Source organism: Ursus maritimus, unplaced genomic scaffold (assembly GCF_017311325.1).
Source record: "Ursus maritimus isolate PB19 unplaced genomic scaffold, ASM1731132v1 scaffold_22, whole genome shotgun sequence".
In the NCBI taxonomy this organism is placed as follows: Eukaryota; Metazoa; Chordata; class Mammalia; order Carnivora; family Ursidae; genus Ursus; species Ursus maritimus.
The window spans coordinates 43885086-43905447 of record NW_024424675.1 but is presented as its reverse complement, the minus strand read 5'-3'; the positions used below and the strand labels follow the sequence as shown (position 1 = coordinate 43905447).

The 20362-nt window shown below is 49.2% G+C and overlaps 1 protein-coding gene across 3 annotated transcripts; it reads right to left on the bottom strand.

Moving 5' to 3' along the window:
* Positions 1 to 58: 58 nt before the first annotated feature.
* NELFCD (negative elongation factor complex member C/D) lies at positions 59 to 12186 on the bottom strand. Of its 3 annotated transcripts, none has more exons than XR_005836987.1 (15): positions 12067 to 12186; positions 8006 to 8121; positions 7665 to 7774; positions 6745 to 6854; positions 5592 to 5699; positions 4685 to 4837; positions 4332 to 4462; positions 3522 to 3687; positions 3138 to 3272; positions 2576 to 2715; positions 1693 to 1807; positions 1230 to 1325; positions 1100 to 1151; positions 524 to 653; positions 59 to 426 (listed from the first exon to the last, which is right to left on the bottom strand). XR_005836987.1 is itself a non-coding variant. In XM_040638527.1 (15 exons), the coding sequence occupies exons 1-15, from the start codon at positions 12184 to 12186 to the stop codon at positions 392 to 394; spliced, it is 1806 nt and encodes a 601-aa protein (XP_040494461.1). In that variant the 3' UTR covers positions 59 to 391. The 3 variants fall into 3 exon arrangements, 2 of the variants coding, with proteins under 2 accessions (XP_040494461.1, XP_040494462.1); XM_040638527.1 differs by having other exon boundaries at positions 1011 to 1151; XM_040638528.1 differs by having other exon boundaries at positions 1011 to 1151; positions 8006 to 8118; positions 12067 to 12162.
* Positions 12187 to 20362: the final 8176 nt, after the last annotated feature.

Below are 20362 nucleotides of genomic sequence, written 5' to 3'. Positions count from 1 at the left end.
GGCTGAGCGTGCCTTATTTACACACGAGAGTGAGAACAGCAGGATCTCCACCTCCCAATCCAGCAGAAAGGCTTTTTAATTTATTCTTGGAAAATTAAAACAATGACACACTAAAAGATCAACTAAGCGGGTTTTGTGAGAAAAGTCACCTTGGAAGGTCTCAGGGCCCCAGTTCCTATGCTGGAGAAAGGAACGCGGTCAGCGGTGTGCGGGGGCAGCCCGGGCTCAGACGAGAGGGGCCATCTGCACTAGCGGCTGTACGGTCACCCACCTCCTCCCACCAGAGCCCGGTCCCAGGATGCTGACTGGACCTCAGCAAGAGCAGCTGGAAGGGCTTTCCCAGCGCTGGGCTCCCGGAACGTTCTGGGTCAGCTCTGGAGGATGCTTTAAATCAGTTCACCAGGATGAAGTTAGACTTGCAGTGAGCTTTCACAGACAGAAGGAAAAGAGGCACTGGGTTAGAAACAGGAGGTGAACAATGACCTTTAAAGTTGTAGCGAAGGGACATGCATGTCAACCCTACCTATAAATTCCGTCACGGGGTCATGTTCACCTTCTGTTTTAATGGTGCCGGCGATGCTGTCATTTTCCAAGATGGGGAGGAACAGCTGCACAAAGTCAGAGGTGTACGGAGGAGCGATGACATCCAGTACCTAGGAGCGGAGAACACCGGGTCACTCCCCGCACAGCCTCCGAGTGGCATCCCACCAACACCTGACAAAGTGGCAATCAGTTTGGAGAAAGCCACCCTCCCCTCCCCACCCTTTCCGCTTCCCAGGGGTGACAACAGTTTCCAGCACTAAGACACCCGGGTGGTTACGTAGGTAAAACAGAGAATACGGCTCCTGCAGGTGGGAGGGGCTTGGTCAATTGGTATCTAATCATTGCCGTCACCACGATTATCGGAAAGCACAGTTCTCAGAGTTAGGTACAAACGGAACTAAATTTAAGCCGAAAGGCACTGCTAGTGTTAACAGTATGAAACATGAAACAAATGGTGTATTGCTGACCTCAGTTACAAAATAGCGAATGAGTGAAATGTCAGTGTCCAGCTTCTCCAGACACTTTCGGATGTAACTGACAACAGGAAGTACATAACCTCGACTCAGCAGGTGAACCATCCTGTCCAACAGGGTCTTCTTCAGCTCGAGCTGCGAGAGCGGGGCAGACAGAAGTGTCAGAACGGCTCCTCTCCTTGCGCCGCCACGACGCCCGGGGCCCCTGCTCACCTGCTCCATGACATCCAGCTGCGAGTGCTCCGTCTCAAACAGCTTAACGAGCAGCTGCAGGACCTGGGGGTGCAGGAGCTGGTGGCAGGTGCTGATCTATGAACACGCCAAAGGGAGCCGTGCTGAGCCCTGAGGCCAGGGCTCCGGGCTCCCCGGCAGTGCAGAGAGCCGCCAGCAAGGTCACAGCCGGCACACGGCAGGGCGCCGACGACTGCGGTCCTCAGAACCCAGCCCGGGCCCATAAGCTTCTGTGCCATTCCTCATCCTTTCAAAACACATGCTGAAAACTGGAAATCTTTGGAGCCAATGAAACTAGTTCCTTAAAAGGAAAACCCTCTTTGAGAATAGAAAGTAGCCAGCCCCGTACGGAGCAGCTCCTGGCATTCAGTGACCAGATGTCCCGGCAGCACGGCCCGAGAAGGGTACGGTACAGAGTGCCATCCCTGGCCCTGCGGCCCCCTACCTCATCCAGCAAGGCCAGGTGCACCGGGGTGTGGTCCGTCTGCAGCTGGAAGTACCTGGGCTCAGACACCGTCCAGTCCACCCACTTCAGCACACCCATTGCTACCACTGGAAACCTGCAGGGACAAATGAGGCCCGATGCTTCCTTTATGTGAAGTTTAAAACAACAACAACAAAACCACCACCAAAACTAAATGGTTGGGAAGGTTTAAAAAACCACCGCCACTCCGCCTATCACAGCGAGTCACTCCCAGCATGCTGTGCCAGGGAGATGCTCGTCCGCGAGGCGGTCTGGGAGGTCAGCATCCTCTCAACACGCGGTACGAGAGCCCGAACTCCCGTATGGGCTTACTTTGAACCACTTGATTGGTTTAGAAGGACAAGATCATTACTGCAGAACACTCAGGGAGCTTGGACTGGGTTGAGGTTCTATTTAGCAAACGCTTTCCTTGTCCAGAACACAAATTACCAGGGGAAAGACTCGAATGCCCAAGGGAGCGCCCTATTCGTAAGCTTTTCTAATCAACCTGTGTGTTCCTACCATTGCTATGGTCACAAGTCCTTTCCATCTAAGCAATACCTTGTCAGCCTAACATGGACTGTAAACAGACCCTTTTCTTCCAAGCAGCTTTTGTAATTCTGGTGGGTCTCCCTTTTTCTGAGGCTAATTTATGAACAGACTTCTGGCAGGTAAGCACCTGAGAATTACTCATGCTGCTAGAACAGTTCAAAGTTCTCTACATACAGTTTACAAAGAAAACATAAAATCAATTAAGTATCTCTGAAGGTTTCGTTATGTATTTTTTTGAGCTTTTAATAAAATGAAAACCCAGACCACCCCCTCCAGAAGGATCCCGTTTAGAACGAGGTTTTATTTTGCTCACCTGATACACTGATAAAGCGTGCTCAGCTCTGCCACCAGTTCGGAGGCCCCTTTGTTCTCGTTACAGCACAAATTGTGAACGGTCTCCACGGCTTTCGACGTTGACTTCAGCTCGTCCTTGTTGATGCCCACGCGCTTGTTCTGAGAACACAATGCGAGTCCGTGAATCCCGATGGCGTGCGTGGCCCTGCAGGTGGGGTGATCTGCTACCGGCCACCTCCCCCTGCGGACCCCTCCCCATCCCTAGAGTCAGGAGCCAACTCAGCTGCCGCACTCCACGGTCACCTGCTTACAGAAACGCCAGGGAGGCTGGGCCTGGGCCGAGGGAGACCCGGCCGGTTTCCTTAGCTGCACCTTCATTCAGTTTGAAAAAGTACTATAGACGCCCACACGTACCTCCTGGAGACTCAGCACTTTGACTATTTCACGCATGAACACTAGAAAAGATATTTCTGACACGAGTTGGGTTCATGACTTCTTACAGCCAAAACTCCCAAATAATACCAAAGAGAGGAGGTTCCTTGTCTCTCCAAAAGCCCAGGAATTCTCAGAACTGACAGTACCTTTTTCCAGGTCTCAACCACGCTTGCTGCGTAGGCCAAGATATGGATGTATTTGTGCTTGTGGTCCTGGTTGATTCTGGCCCCTGGCTTAAAGAGCGACTGCATGAACAGGTCCAGGAAGGCCGGCACCCGGATCTGAGGGGACACACGGCATCATTGGAAAGGAATGCACGAAACAGGTTATCAGGTAAGTCCACATACACTTACAGCAGGAGTGAGGGCATGCCCGCTCACATCCAGCCTCGCGTGCTCAACCCGGCAGGTGTCCCAGTGTGTGCGAGGGCTGAGGATGTAATGGGGAAGGATGAGGAAGAGGACAGAAACATTTCAACATGGGTTTATACTCAGGTGTCCCACCTTATTATTAAAATGAAAGCAACTTACGAGTTCAACGGGAGGCGGGTCCATGCTTGTAAACATCTTGAACAGGACTGTAATGTCAGCCGGATTCAGGGCTCCTTTGGACAACATAGCCCCAAGGGCCTGACAGGCCCTGGGGTAGGAGGCAGCTGTGCCCAGTGCTAGTGTGATCTGACTGGCATCATGACCTCTTGATGGAAAAAAGCATATAGCCCATTGTTAAGAAGGCGGCGCCCTGCTCTGCCCTCTCCTTCCTCCTCTGCCTCTTTCCTTCCTTTTTTCACACCTAACACTTGGGACTGTTTGGGTCCCTTTGTTTTTCATATTTCTGTCATTCACTGGGAACCTGACTGACCCACAAAAACAGCATTTAGAGCTAACTGGGAAAGAATGACTGGACGCAGCTTGCAGACTTTCCAAAAGGAGCCACGCACTGTTAATGTGTTATGAAGACTCCATTAGTGGAGAATAAAGCCCCCAAGGGCTCGCTTTGTTCTGTAAGACACGGACTACAACATAACAAGTAGACTGCTGACCGACTACTTCAGGACTGCTATTATTCGCTATTGATGAATCCTAATATAGGAGAATACAGGTTCACAAATCCAGGGAATTGAACAATAATCAATTACTTTACAAAATACTCATCAAAGCCAAACTTCAGAAAGCAAGCTCTCCACATGTATGTAAAAGGACCCCGACTTTTCCAGCTGTACTAGGTAAAAGGAAGTTTATCCATCTGTCGAAACAGGAGGACCCAGAGTCTCCGGCTATGGAGAAAGGGCAGGGGGAGCACCTAGTTAGGACCAGGGAGGCGAAAACACGGCCGCTCACTTCTCCTGGGCGAAGCGCTGCACTTCCTGAGCGATCCTGCGCACGGCGGAGCCGCCCTGCTCCTCCTGGGCCAGCACCGACATCATGGCCTGGGCGAACAGGTACGTGTGCTCCCCGTGGCACACCATTTTCTGGAAAATGGCAGGGGAGAGAGTTTGGGGTTTCACGACTGCAGCAATGACAAATGTTGACAAAAGAGCCAGACCCCCACCCTGTCTGCACGCAAGTTATTTACGCTGGAACGGGCCTTCTGACCTGGACACTGCCTACGGGGAAGAAGCCGTTCACGTGTGAACGCGCATGACCCAAAGCAGCCTCCTCCCAATCTGAGCTACGCAACACAGAGAACTTACGGCAAACTCGGGGAGATTTTTTTCAAGGTTTTCCTCTCCTCCATCCAAAATTGTGGCTAGAGAGGTACGGAGTACTCTAGAAAACACTTCCAACTGCTGGCAGGCTGTGGATACGCTCGTTATCTCCCCTTGGTACCCTGCATCAGAAATAAGCTGCAATACAAAAAGAAGAAACCAAACAAAGTGTGACAGACCGCGGCGACGCGCTGCAAAGAAGCTGGCTCGTCGTGCTTGTGGTAAGGTGGGCCGAGCAGACGCTGCTCTCAGGTCTCAGACCTTTACTCTGCTCCCGGCCTTGCCACTCACGAGGCCTGTGGCCCAGGCCAACCATCCCATCTTGGTTTCTTCATGTGCCACATGAAGGAGACAAACCAGGCATTCTTTTTTTTTGAAGTAATCTCTGAGCCCAACGTGGGGCTGAAACTCACGACCCCGAGATCAAGAGTCACATGCTCTAAACGAGCCAGCCAGGCGCCCCAAACCAGGCAGACTTAGAGACTCCTCTCAGCACACAACAGACTCTACAAATATGCTCTGGCCAAATTCTAAAACACAGTTCACGTCGATCCAAACACACAGATACGGGGGCGCCTGGCCGGCTGCGACAGTGGAGCATGTGACTCTTGATCTCAGGGTTATAAGTTCGAGCCCCACACTGGGTGTGGACATTACTTAAAAACAAAATCTTTAAAAAACAAAACAAAACAAAAAAACCAACCCCCCCCCCAGATACATGTTCCGTGCTTTTCTTTCTCACTGTTCAGACTTACGGAAGTGAAGTGATGGAGACCTTTACCCAAAAGCAAATACGATCTTGCAGGAGAAACGGACCACCTCCCAACCAAACCAAAACAGCCCTTGCTCATCAACGCTTTGATCTTTGCTGTGACTCTAGTGCTCTTCCTACCTTAACAGTGAAGTTAAGCATCAAACAGTCTGGATGGGCTTCGGCCAGTTTGTAAAAAAGATCTCTCCACGTGGTATGTGCAATCATTTGTTCAAGCCAAGCTGGGGTCTGCCAACGAACAGACGGCAAGATAAAAGGCCTAGCCTGAGCTTAAGTGAAGCCGATATTGTATAAACAGTCGCTGGCTATTCCAGCTGGGAGCGCCCCCGAGAGCATCCAGCTCCAGGCCCGCAGGCCCAGCAGCGGAGGCAGACCCAGAGCTGGCGTTGCCACGCGGGACGCTGCGTGGCAGCGCTAGAGCCCTGAAGGCCCACTCACAGCTTCTGGAAGCCTCAACTGCACACGAGAGCATACGGAAGGCGCGTCTGGGAGACACGCGGGCCAGGGAAGCACAGGGAGAACGGCGCTGCAGCAGACGCACACGTCACACACGTCCATCAGCTGCGTGCCCTCGGTACGAGAAAAGGCCATTGAGTAGAGAGGTGGTTCTGTCCATCACCCCGTGTGGTGGCCACAGCTCCCCTCCTGGGTGACTGACAGACCCTGGGGCTGACTCTGAGTCCACCTCCCATTTGCGCCAAGGCCAGGCTGCTCACAGGACACTGCCAGCCACCAACTGTGTGGCACGGCTCCTCAGGCAGGCCTGTTCCCAGGAGACCTGGGGCTCAGTGACAGGCGACGGTGGCTTGAAGACGCCCCATGGACACCGCAGAAACTTTCTGAAAGCTGCGCTGTCGCCTAGGGCTCTTCGTCCCCCACCTTCCTTCCCTCCCTCCTGCCTTCGGGGGGCCACACCCACAGCCCCACTCATCTTCTCTCACACACACAACCCCGTCCCGGCATCTGCCTCTGGGGCGCCAGGAAGGTGACAGCACTCCGCTCAGCGCCTGTGCTCAAGAGTCAGCAGGACACGGGAGCTGCGAGTCCGCTCTTCCTTCCCAGCTCATGACCTGTGCGCCCCTCGGCCCGCCGGAGCTCACCATGCTGCGCGGGGCACTCAGAGGGCAGCTCCGACTCAGCGCGACTCGCCTCACACCCTGACGTTAGGGCCCGACTCCTTATGTTACTCACACAACGCAGCACGCTCCACTATGTGTGGGATAAGCAAAAGACCCAAAAAACCCGTATGAGAAAAAGAAGACAGACTCCTCACCTCTCCTTCTTCAGTAAAAATAGAATCTGCTTTGCGGGGGTCAAAATGTTTGATCAATAAACTCTTCAAGTGATTTTCCACAGTTTCCTGAACCTGCACGGGTTCAACACCTGCAAGAAAATAGAAACGACCAGATGGAAAACGGCGATCCCTCAATCTGTTGTACTACTTTATAAAAAGCAGCCAGGGCAAAAGTCTACATGCGAATCAAAGACCACAGGATTGCTTCCGACCACTTGGAATTCGGGACCTCTCATAAAAATTACTATTTGTTAACCGTAATCAATGATAAGACTCAAACAAGAGCACAGGGCGGAACATCAAGGATGTCTACCTACATGGAAAGGGAGGCGGTGTCTTGGAGGCCTCGGTAAGGACAAGGACAAATGGCTAACACAGGCAGGAGGACGGAAAGACATACCTGCCACCGCGGAAGAGAGCGGATGCCAGCCACGAGAGGCGCACTCTCTCAGAGCGCCGTGGCAGGAAGGAGCCGCCTGCCTTCCGGGCAGCGCCTACCCCATGATGTCATCGCCCCCAGCTCAGTGGACTTACAGGGGCTACTTTGATCGTATTAGCTAAAAGCCATAATCATAGCCAGTCTTACATTACCCATCACTTACTGCTTGCTCTAACAGAGCTCTTAAAAATGACACACTGAACATATACTATAATTCTACAACGTGGTAGGGCAAACAGCTCAATGAGAATCACATTTGCAGGCTATCTGTAAACCTCAATTATTTAATCAAAGATAAGAATCAAGCCGACGAAGCTGGGTAAGAAGTTCAGTTCCGACTTACAGAAGTCTTAAAAACCAGGAAAACAAACAAAGCCATCAGCATTATAGTGATCCAAAGGTCTATAGAAACAGTGGTGGGGGAAGTGACTAGACAGGATGGGGGCCAACCATGACACACCTGTCTGAATGAGCCACTCAGCCAGCAGGTTCACCGTCTGGGCCACGGCCGTGTAGTTCTCAGATAAGAGCTGGATAACATTCTCTGGAGACCCTCCTGCCTGAAAATACCTAGAAAAAGTAACAGAAAAGCTACGGCATTCAAATGAATGAAGACGGGCCTGGGGATCAATGACAAGATAGCTAGGATATTAAGGGTTTTAAAGCGGAGGGAGGGACTAGAAGCCTCTCATTCCAAAACCACATCATTCTCACTTTTGCACATCATCCTCTGGATCTCTGACAAACTGACTCTAAGTTACCCCCAGCCTCCTCCCAACACAAATGACTTTTCTCACACACCTCTTCAGAGTGTTAAAGATGGAGGGCTCCATTATATAATCCCGGGTAGAAAATTTGTGGAGGCATTCTTGCTGGACCTCTGCGTCATCTTCTCCCTCTCCGTAATCATCCTCCTGCTGGTGATAAAAAGAGCCATGTGATTTTTTCATTAATACAAGTATCCCATAATCTCACCTTAAATCTGCATCACCCTGTCTCTCTCAAAAGTGTTCCACATACAAGATTTCATTGACTTTCTTGACAGTCTCAAGAAGCGGGCTGGACAAGTGATGGGCGGCTATGAAAATGGAATCAAGAATCACAGCAAGGGGCGCCTGGGTGGCACAGCGGTTAAGCGTCTGCCTTCGGCTCAGGGAGTGATCCCGGCGTTATGGGATCGAGCCCCACATCAGGCTCCTCCGCTATGAGCCTGCTTCTTCCTCTCCCACTCCCCCTGCTTGTGTTCCCTCTCTCGCTGGCTGTCTCTATCTCTGTCAAATAAATAAAATCTTTAAAAAAAAAAAAAGAATCACAGCAAGCGGGCACGTGTGCACAGTGGCGACACAAGTCACCTAAGCTCGCGGGGTGGCCGTTTCGTCTCTTAAAGATAATAATAGTGACTGCTCCCATCTGTTTTAAGGACTCCATAATCTAATTTCTGGGAGAACCAAGCAGAGTACCTGACATTTAGTAAGAACTCAATAGATACTAGTTATTGTTTTCACAACTACTATTTCATATGTGCCCTTTAATGCTTCCCTCCAACAAAGACTGATGAAGCGATTCCTGAAGGCATAAGCCATCAATACGCTGTTAGAAAGTGAAGGTCACAGACTTGCCTCGCATCAGCAGGCCTGGCTGGAGACTAGTCCCTGTGCTGGGTGGAAGCAACCTTGGGCAAGTCACTGAACCTAAGAACAAAGCAGGATGATGACGTGATGACATCAAGGTCCGTCCAGCGTGAACGCTATCATCCCAACTAATAAGCAGATGCTTGTTAAACGCTTCCTCTGTACTGAGCACTGTACTCGTCATCAGGAAGCCTAGGACATATAATATAAGGTACCGCTTTTTCCGCCAAAGGACTTCACAAACTAGGAGAGACCAACCTCCAGGCGACTAATGTAATGGGGTAAGACCTGGACCAGGAATCAGCAAACTATGGCTCAGGGCCAAATCCAGTCCTTCTGTTTTTGTAAATAAAGTTTTATTGGAACCCAGCCCACCCACTAAAAAATTTTTTAAAATTTTACATATTGTCTATGGCTGCTTTCCCCCTGTAATGGAAGAGTTAAGTAGTTGTGACAGGGACCTGCAGAGCCTAAAATATTTACTATCTGGCCCTTTACAGAAAAGTCTGCCCACCCCTGGTATAGACTAACATTCTGCAAGCAGCGCTTTGGAAACAAGAGTCCTTCTTTGGAGACTGGGGAGTCTTCTCTCAGACCTTCCTTGTCTGGGGAGCCTTGAGCAAGGCTGTGAAGGAGGGCTGGCCTTTACCCTGCGACTCATCCTTGTGTGTCTGTATTCTTGGGCTTCTGCCCTGGGCCCTATTCCCTTCTACATCTTCTCTTGGGTAATGCCACCTCCCTGTTCATAAATCCAGAATTTAGCCGGGATCTCTCTCTCGAGCTCCAGACTCGAGTGTCAGCAGTCTATTCTCATTTCCATCCTGATGCCCCCTAGTTCTCCAACTCATGAGGTCCAAAACTGACCTCTGAACAGATCTTCCTACAATCTATATTTTAGTAAAGGATTCCATCATCCACCGGTTACCCCAAATCCAGAAAGCTGGGAGTCATCCTCAGTTTCTGCTCCCTCAGCTCCGCCCCCACACACCATCACAAAGACCCACCAATTCTGTCTCCCACACATTTACCCCATCTGGCCCTTCTTTCCATCTTTCCCATTCCTTATTCTGTGCATTGCCTGCAGTAGCAATATGCCCCTAATGGCTCAGTCTCATTTCTCCCTTTCAATCGTCTTCCACATGGACGCCACAATGGTCTTCATAAACCACAAATCTGACATCTCTCTTGCTTAAAGTTCCCAGTCTCCCTCGGAAAAGATATCCAACCTCTAGCGCGACTTTAACCTTTCACTTGTTCACCTAGCCAGTCTCATCTCTTGCCAGTCCCCATTGGCAAGCTGAAGCCAGACTAAACTATTTGCATTTCAGTAGCTCTTAGCTTCTGTCATCTGGATTTAATAACACTGTAGCTTCTTTACACATCTTCCTGCCTCTCAAGTCCAATAATCTGGCATCAAGTGAACAGAATTTGTGGCACAAACACTGACCTACCACTCATTCAAAATCCAGCTCATGTCACCCCTTTAGTCACCTTTCTTGACTTCCTCCTCTAAGCAGTGAGAATGAACATGAAGTGAACATGAGGTCCACCCCTCTCATCACTGAGAGCCTATTAGGGTCAGTCGGCTGAATTTCAATCGTGATTAAAGTTCTCCATGCATGAGACTCCCCAGCCTCCTGCCATTCCTACCTGCATAAGGCGGGGCATTAAACTGGACTATCAGGTTATAAAATGAGGGCACTGGTCTAGATGGCCCTTCGATATGCCTCAGTTGTAACACTCTGTGACTCGAAGGCTCAACGTGACAAGGAGTATGACATTTTGAACAGGATGCTAGAAGCACGAAGCCACCACGAAGCTCATTTATATCACGTTGGTGGTCCAGCAGTTTGATAAAGTGGCAGTGGAGCCAAAAGGACCTGGGTTGGATCCCCATTCTTTCATTTACTAGTTTTGCAACCTTGAGCAGGTCACTCGCTCTTTCTGCCTCACTTCCCTCATTTACAAAATGAGCAGATTAGCATCTAACTCCAAAGCTCGCAAGCGGAAGTAGATAATGTGGGGAAGCACCTAGCCAGCACAGGCTCTCAGCTAGCTCTGCCTCCACCTACCTACTCTGAGCCTCCAAACACACAGATCCTGCGGTATCACTCCCTGCCCCAAACTCTTGAACAAGTCACACTTGTCAGCAGCCATCGAAGGCCCTTCAGACCGTGTTCCCTCCCAGAACCTCAGGCCACTGCGTCCAGCTCACCACACAGGACTCCTTTCAGCTCCAGGAACACAGCACCTATCTTTGCATCTCTGTACCTCAGCTCCAAGGCCCTCCGCGCGCCGCTGCCCTTTCAATGGCGCACGCCCCACTCCATCCTCTCTTCCTTCAAAATGTGAGTTGGGCACTTCCCGCACCTGATGTTGGTTCTTGTGAACAGGCAAATCCCCACGCTCCCCTCCAGGCCAGCTGTATGGGTCTCCAGGGCAGGGACCTGAGAAGCTGCATTTTGAACGCACACTTCAGGTGGGTTTTCAGATTAGACTAAGCTTGGACCACATTGGCAGAGCTAGAGGCCCCAGTTCTGATTTTCCAACCCCGCTTGGGGGGGGGGGGAGGTGGGGACGCCCCCTCCTCAGCCTCCATACCCACCCACCCCCAGGTCAACGACGGAAGATGCTCTGGGTGTCACCTAGCCCAAGGATTGACTGAATCAACCCAAAGCACTGAAAAGTATGGTTTACAAACAGTAAAACACATGTTAGAAAGACCAGAGTTCCACTTTTCCTCTCATGATGCTGACTTGGACTTTTTCAAAGATTTAAGTTGTTCAAACTTGGGGCTCTGAGCCCAATCCTTCGAGCTTGCGCCCTACCCGCCGCTGGGGGCCAGGAAGCAATGATGCCTAGCACTGAGCTGGCCCCAGGGGAATGGTCAGCGGGTCCCTCGGGTGAAGACCGGGTGGCCAGCACCGCTGCGGCCCAGACCCCGGGGAGAAGCCCCCCCGCCCCGGCACCCGCCCCAACTCGTTTGCAGCGGAGGGAACCGAGGCCCAGAGAGGCCGCGGCGCTCTGGGCGGGCCCCGCTGGCCCGGGGGCTAAGGCGGGCGGCGGGCGCTCCGGGGGCGCGGGGGCCGCGCTCCGGGGCGGGGAGGGGGCGGGGCACGCTGTGCTTGAACGACACGGCGACCGCGGGGCCGGGCGCGGCGGGGGCGGGGCCGGCCCGCCGGCGACGGAGACCAACAGTCCTCGTCGGGGGCGCCCGGCGCCCCCCCTCACCTGGCCACCGTCCGCCTCGTCGCCCCACTCGGCCGCGCTCCCGAAGTAGTCCTCGTCCATGATGGCGCCCGGCGCGGCCCCCGCCATCCTCTCCCGTGAGCGCGCGCAAGCAAGGCGCATGCGCATGACGCGGGGGCGGGCGAGCGCACGCGCGGTCCCGCGGCCCCGCCCCCCCGCGGCCGCGCGCCTGGGGGCGGGGCACAGAGAGCGGCTCCTTAGTCGTGGCTGGAGGCGCCCAGGGCCGGGCGGGAGCCGGCGGAAGCGGGGCGTGGATTAGGGGGCGGGGCTCAGAGGGCGGTCTCACGCTCGCGGCGCCAGGCTCACGGGGAGGACCGACCGCCCCCGAAAAGATCCGGGAACACCTCCTGGGTGGGTCCCAGGAGTTTTAGCTCGGGATAGGATAGAAGTTTAAAACCAGGCTCACTCTTGACCTGGGTTCGGGTCCCCGCTCCACTCCTTCTTCCCCATGACTTTCGGTCCTGAGAGCATCAGTTTTCTCATCTCACAACTGGGCACAAGAGCAGGGCTGACTTATGGGGCACAGTGTCTAGGGCCCAAGAAAGTGTTTTCATTTCTTTTAAAATTAGAATATCAGTAAGTATTATAATGATGAATCCAGCTTGGATTGTATTTGTATAATTGGTATAAAGAACAGACACAGTGTACTATATAATTTTAGATATTTCTTTATGGAAGAAGGGCCCACGAAGGCAAAAGTGCTCTCAAATGTCATAATGCAGCCCTGGAAGTGAGGGCCTACTTCATGGGAGCAGTTGTTAAGGATAACGGAGATGATGCTTCTGTAACCCCACAGCATGGTTCCCTGCACATAGTAGGACATACAAAAGTGGTAGACTGTGGATCATCATGGGAAGATTTGAGCCGCGGCGTTAACACCATCAGATCTGGATGCTTTGAGAGATAAAGCCCATGCATCCGTATGGAAGAGCACTAGAGGCGACAGCTCTAGAACACTGGTAGTGGTGACTGTTTCCACAACCTATGATTTCATTCATTCCTTCTCTCATTCATTCGACTCCTGGTTATTGAGTGCCCCCATCATCTGGCCCTGTGCTACTGCTGCAGCTCATTGGTGAACAAATTGGACATGATCTTTGTCCTGGAGGAGCCTACATTCTAGTGAGGGAGCTAAACAGGGAACAAAAATAATGACAGAAGGTGACAAGTGCTAGTGTTCTGTGATACTAGGAGAGAGGCCAGCTTTGGACCATCAGACAAGGCTTCTTTGTGAAACTTATATTTGAGCTGAGAGTCATGTGACAAAAGGAGTCAAGCAAGCTTGGACCAAGGAAAGAGCACTGTAGGAGCCAAGGCTTGCCATGGGTTCTGGGAAAGCAAAGGCCACTGGCACTGGTACCCGACCAGCCAGGGAGAAGCCTGGATGAAGTGGGCAAGGATGTGGCAACTTGACACTTTTGGGGGGGCCGAAGAATGGGCCCAGGAAGATGTTGCAGAGACCTTTAGCCTGTGGGTATGGGGTGGTATGCCGTGGACACAGGGAGCCCAGGAAGAGGCCCCTGATGCATTTCACTTGAGTTCAGATTGTGACGTGCCGAATTGGAGGTGCCGTCAGAACCCCCAAGTGGAAATGTCTTGCAGGTGGTTGGAGGTGGAAGTCTGCAGCTCTGGATTCCATGAATCAAGCTCTAGCTTCTATTCACAAGATTAAAGTATATTAAGTTAATGAGTGCCCCTGCTGCTGGCTTGTTTCAGGGTTCATTTTCATTTGCTTTCTGAAAATGTTGCAAAGAATGGATGGCTATTAAACTCCTACTACCTCTCCTCTTGGATTTTTTTATTAAATGGTGCCTGACTTGAAAGCAGGCAAATTAATATATGTATAACTAATTACTCCTACAGAATCAGGGATTATTTAACTCACCTCTCTTTCAGCCTCAATAGGTTACTCATTATTAAATGGATTAACAAACAACCTTTAATGAAAGCATCACATTCAGTCTGTAAGTCGCAATGATTTAGAATAATTGAGTCTGTAGGTCTTGCCTCCCGAGATATTGTTGGCCTGTTGTATTTTGAAAAGCCTTATCTAAAATGTCCAAATTAGCTTGCATTACTTAAAGTAAATAAAGTCATTGAAGATATTTTCCAGTTTAAGAGAAACTCTGGTGGAGAATTTCCATGGAAAGGAGAAGTTGGTTTCGCTTAATCCATTCAAGAGGCATTTACCGAGGGCCTACACAAAGTTCTGCACTGCCACGGGATTAAAAACCACAGACACAGCCTATCTAGTGCTAATGGCAGAGAAGAGAAAAGAAAAGCCGTCTCAGGTGATCGTGTAGAGAGGAGGGAGCTCAAGGAAGGTCTTTCTAAGGAAATTATGTTTAAGGCAAGACTTCAGTCTGGAATAGAGTACAGAGACAATGGGGCACAGCAGGAAACATGGCTGGAGGTCAGACACAAAAAGGGGGATGGGGGTGGATTAAGGGAGGGAGGCAGGAGAGGACCTGGAAACTTGCAGACAGTTTAGACTTTATCCCCAGGGTAATGGGTGACCATGGAAAGCTTTGAAATACAGGAGTGGCAGGGTCAGATGAAGGGTTTTCCGAAGATCATTCTGGCTGTGCGGAAGGATGTGAAGAAGCAAAGTAGAGGTTCGGAGACAAGCTAGGACACTGTTGGCCCGCGTGTCCAGGTGGGACCGGATGGTAGCTGAGAACTCGAGGCAGGCATGAGGACAAAGCAAACACGTGTGGGAGAGAGTTAGCAGGCCAGATGGTGGGGCTTGCAGGGTCGTACCGGTGAGTATATAACAAACACCCAAATGTTTAGATCCTTCATTTTGCTTTCTGTCTTCAGCCCACCTCCTCTCTGTCTTCTGTCTTCTTCATGCCACTGAACCACACCTGCCGATGCCAATGGCTTTCCCTCTCCGGAAACACGGCCCGTCTTCATCTGGTTGATGGTGCAAGAGTAACTGGCACAGATAGCTCCAAACTTCTCGAAATACTATCCTTTCTGTGTGTCCGAGGCAACACCCTTTCTGGGTTCTCCTCCTACCTCCTCAGCTCTTCCTTCTCAGACTTCTCCCCCTGACCTGTCCCTCTACTTGTTCTCTAGATCCTGCAGGTTCTCGGGACCTAGGCTTGGACCCTCCTCTGCTCCTACCCTCTTGCTGGGGGAATCTCACCCTTCCCACATCTTAAAACCATCTAGATGCGGAGATCTCTCACATTTGTGTCTCCAGCCCTGTGTCGTCTGTGATCTAACTGACCTACCTGTCCCTTGTCCTTACCATTAGGCGTCCCTAGGGCATCCCCACATATGCATGAGCACCCCAAATGTGGTGCTTGTATACTCTTGTTCCCACAGGAAATGGGGCCACCAGCTCCACAGTGAGCAGCAGCAAACACCTGGAAGTCATCCTTACTTCTGTGGTGCCCCACCCCCACCCAAACGCTAAGGCAAACTCTGTATCAGGTCCACTCTAAAAGCACACGTCAGATCTACCCACTTGTGTTTCCGCTAGCCCTCACTCGGACATCTGCAACAGCCTCGAACGAACCTGACTACATGCATCCTTGCTCCATCACAGTCCATTCTCCAAACAGCCACAAAGCTTTTTCTTTCTTAATTTTGCAAAATCACTTTATCATAAAGAAAAAAATCCAAAGATTGCAAAGCTCCCCCTATTTTTTTGCTATAATTTGTGTCCTTATGATGCAAATAAAATGGACAAATACTTACTGAACTTCTAGATGCAAGGTTAGGTGTCAAGGCAGGGTGGGGTGGACAGGGTGACCAAGGGGAGTATGCCATCAAGGAGCCAAGAACCTGTGGAGGAGATATGACAGGCATATAGATGGCTTTAACATGAGGGAGAAGGTGGCGTGCTGGGAGACTAGTGTCGATGAGCTCTCTCGGAATTCAGAAGAGGAAGCTCTTACGATTTCTGGCTGAGATGGGACTCTTTCACGGAAGAAATGGTTTGGGCAGGTACTTGAAGGATTTGAACATGTTGAAATTGGAGGAAAGAGCATTTTCTGGAGAAAGAGCAAGAAGGAAAGGCATGGGGAAGAAGAACTGCTCCGTTCGGTTGATCCACGGGAAAAGGAAAGAGGCAGTTGGGAGACAAGGCTGGAACAGAGCGTGAGATCCTGGAACGCCTGGAATTGCACACTGCAGATTGTAGCCTTCATCCTGTAGGGTATAGGCAGTGCAAAACTATGAAGGCGTCTGAGCAGGAAAATTACATGGACAAACCTTAATATGAGAATAACCTGGCAGCTGTGCCTGTAATGACTTACAGAGTGCAGTTCCCACCCCTTAATTTCCTTCTGCTTCTCCAAAGTGACTCATTTGCCATCACAAAGTTTCCTAGTACTCCTCTTTGCAGGAAGTGGTGCTTCATTTTCCCTCTCCCGGCGTGCGGGCTGAACTTGGCTATTCCCTTCTAATGAATGCGGTGGAGCAGGGGCGCCGTGAGGCTTCTCAGACTAGGTCCATCGTGGTCACTCTGTCTCTTGCATTACTTGCTTTGAAGGAAGACAGATACCAGGTCACGGGCAACCCTCTGGAGAGATCCAGATGGTGAGGAACAAAGGCCTCCTACAATAGCCAAGGAAGTGAACTTGGAAGAGGTTCTTGACCCCCAGTCCAGTCCCTGGTGACAACTTGACTGCAACCTCACGAGAGAACTTGAATCCGAAGTATGAAGCTAAATCCCTTCTAAATTTCTGCCCTACAGAAACTGAGATAATAAATACGTATTGTGTTAAGGCAATAAATTTGAGGCAGTTTCTTATGAGCAATACTTAACTAATACAGGTATCCAGAGTGTTTTTTAAAAACATAAATCAGGGGCACCTGGGTGACTCAGTCAGTTAAGCATCTGCCTTCAGCTCAGGTCATGATCCCAGGGTTCTGGGATCGAGTCCCACATCAGGCTCCCTGCTCAGCTGGGAGCCTGCCTGTCCCTCCCCCTTTGCCCCCTCCCTCAGCTCATGCTTGCTCTCTCACTCTATCTCAAATAAATAAATAAAATCTTAAAAGAAAAAAGCTGGACAAAATTGTCAAAAATGCCATTATAACCCACTGGAAATTGGTCAAAGGCATACAACAAACTGAGAAGGTTTACTAATGAAAATTACTAAACTTCAGTTAAGAACGTATAAAATTGGTGACATTTTTGCCTGTGGATCTGTGGATGCTCTTCTTTTTTTTGTTTTTCAAGATTTTATTTTTGAGTCATCTCTGCTCCAACATGGGTCTTGAACTCACAACCCGGAGCTCAAGAGTCACATGCTCCACCGGCTGGGCACCCCAGGATGCTCTTATTCTGGAAGGCAACAAGGGAAAGACCAAAAATGACAAAGACAAGAAAGGAACAGAGAAAATCTCCAGAAACAATGACAAAAGAAGTAATAAAACGGCACTAAATACATATCTATCAATAATTATTCTGAACATAAATGGACTAAACGTTCCCATCAAAAGACCTAGGGTGTCAGAATGGATAAAAAAACAAGACCCATCCGTATGCTGCCTCCAAGAGATTTATTTTATTTTATTTATTTTTTTTTAAAAAGATTTTATTTATTTATTTGACAGAGAGAGAGACAGCCAGCGAGAGAGGGAACACAAGCAGGGGGAGCAGGAGAGGAAGAAGCAGGCTCATAGCAGAGGAGCCTGATGTGGAGCTCGATCCCGGACCGCCGGGATCACGCCCTGAGCCGAAGGCAGACGCCCAACCGCTGTGCCACCCAGGCGCCCCCAAGAGATTTATTTTAGACCTAAAGACACCTGCAGATTGAAAGCAAGGGGATGGAGCAACATTTACCAGGCAAATGGACATCAAAAGGAAGCAACAAGGGAAATACAATTAATGACTGACCTCTCATCAGAAGTAATAGAGACCAAAAGCTGTGGGGTGACATACTCAAAATGCTGACATTAAACAAACTATCAAGCAAGAATTCTATAGCTAGCAAATATAAAAACTGAAGGTGAAATAAATACATTTGCAGATAAAGACTCAAAGAATTTGTTACTAGCAGACCTGCCTTCCAAGAAATACTAAAGGAAGTTCTTCAAGTCAAAATTTACACTAGATAGTAACTTAAACTCATGAGACGATATGGAGAATAACAGAAATGGTAAATATAAAAGATTCTATAAGTATATTTCATCTCTCCTCTTGCCTTTTAAAAATATATAAGATTGGGGGGGGGGGCGCCTGGGTGGCTCAGTCGTTAAGCCTCTGCCTTCGGCTAAGGGCGTGATCCTGGCATTATGGGATCGAGCCCCACGTCAGGGTCCTCTGCTGGAAGCCTGCTTCTTCCTCTCCCACTCCCCCTGACTGTGTTCCCTCTCTCTCTGGCTGTCTCTCTCTCTGTCAAATAAATAAATAAAATCTTAAAAAAAATACATATATATATAAGATTGGGCAAAGCAATAATTCTAACACTGTTGGGTTTATAATGGCACAAAGGATGGGGAGAAAAATGAGACAGGCTTGGAGAAAGTTCCCGTATGTTCCTGAAATTTAGTATTCTGAAGCAGATTGTGCTAAATTAAAATGCATGTTGTAATCTTTAGAGCAACCACTAATAAAATAACTCAAAAAATAGTAAAAAAAAATTAACCGACAAATCGAAGTGATTCGTGAAAACATATTTAACATAAAATAAGACAGCAAAGGAGAACAAAAGAGAGACATATGACAAATAGAAAACAAATAGTAAAGTGATAGGCATAAATCTAATCATATCAGCAATGTCCTTAAATGTGAACAGAGTAAATACTTCAAAAGACAGAGATCATCAGAATGGGTGAAAAAGCAAGACCCAACTACATGCTATCTATAAACAGAAACACCATATATTCAAAGACACAAATGAATTGAAAGCAGAGGGATAGAAAAAATATAGACCATACAAACAGCAACCATGAAAGCTGGAGTTTCGATATCAATATCGGACAAATAGGGTCACCTGGGTGGCTCAGTCAGTTAAGCGTCTGCCTTCAGCTCAGGTCATGATCCCAGGGTCCTGGTATCGAGCCCTGCATCAGGCTCTCTGCTCGGTGGGGGGTCTGCTTCTCCCTCTCCCTCTGCCCCTTCCCCCTGCTTGTGCTCTCTCTCTCTGTCTCTCAAATAAATAAAATCTTTAAAAAAATATCGGACAAATAGACTTTAAGACATATCGTAATGATGAACGGTCAATATATGAGCTAGATATAACAATTATAAGTGTACGTCTATGTTATCAACCTCTCTTGATTAACCCAAAGAAGTGAAGGAAAGGTTGACTTGGTGAAAGGAAAAATAGACAATCCAATAATAATAGTTGCAGACTTCAATACCTCACTCTCAATAATTAATAAACAACAGGACAAAAAAGTCAGCAAGAGTAGGATTGTAAAATGGTACAACATCTATGGAAAACAATATAGCAGTCCCTCAAAAACTTAAAAAGAGTATTACCATGTAATCCAGCAATTCCATTTCTGAGTATATATCCAAGAGAATGGAAAGCAAGGTCTCAAAGAGACCTTGTTCATAGCAGCATTATTCACAACAGGCAAAAGGTGGAAGTAACCCAAATGTCCACTGATGGGTGACTGAGTAAACAGAATGTGGTGTGCACGAACAGCGGAAGAATATTCAGTCTTTAAAGTCCTACGACATGGATAACCTGTGGACATCATGGTAAGTGAAATAAGCCAGTCACAAGTAGGTAAATACTGTATGAGTCCACTCACAGGGGAGATCTAAAATAATCAAATTCGTAGAAACAGAAAGCAGTTACGAGGAATGAGGGGAGTTGTTTTAAGTGGGTATAGAGTTTTAGTTTTGCAAGAGGATAAAGTTCTGGAGATCTGTAGCTCAACAATATTGAACGAACGAATATATTTAACATTACTAAACCGTACACTCAAAAATTTTGTTATGTGTTTTTATCACAGTTTTAAAAAATCAATAGAAATATGGAAGACTTGACCTGACGTTTGTAGAAAACACCCAAAGGGTGAAGAACACATACTTTGGGGGCGCCTGGGTGGCTCAGTTGCTTGAGCATCCAGCTCTTGGTTTCGGCTCAGGTCGTGATCTCATGCGTCATGGGATCAAGCCCCGAATGGGCCTCCACACTCAGTGGGGAGTCTGCTTGGGATGCTCTCTCTCCCTCTTCCTCTGCCCTTCCCCCCATGTGCTCTCTCTTGCTTAAATAAATAAATAAATATATTTTTTAAAAAGAATACATATTCTTTTCAAGAGCACATGGAATGTTCTCCAGGACAGACCATCAGCTGGACCACA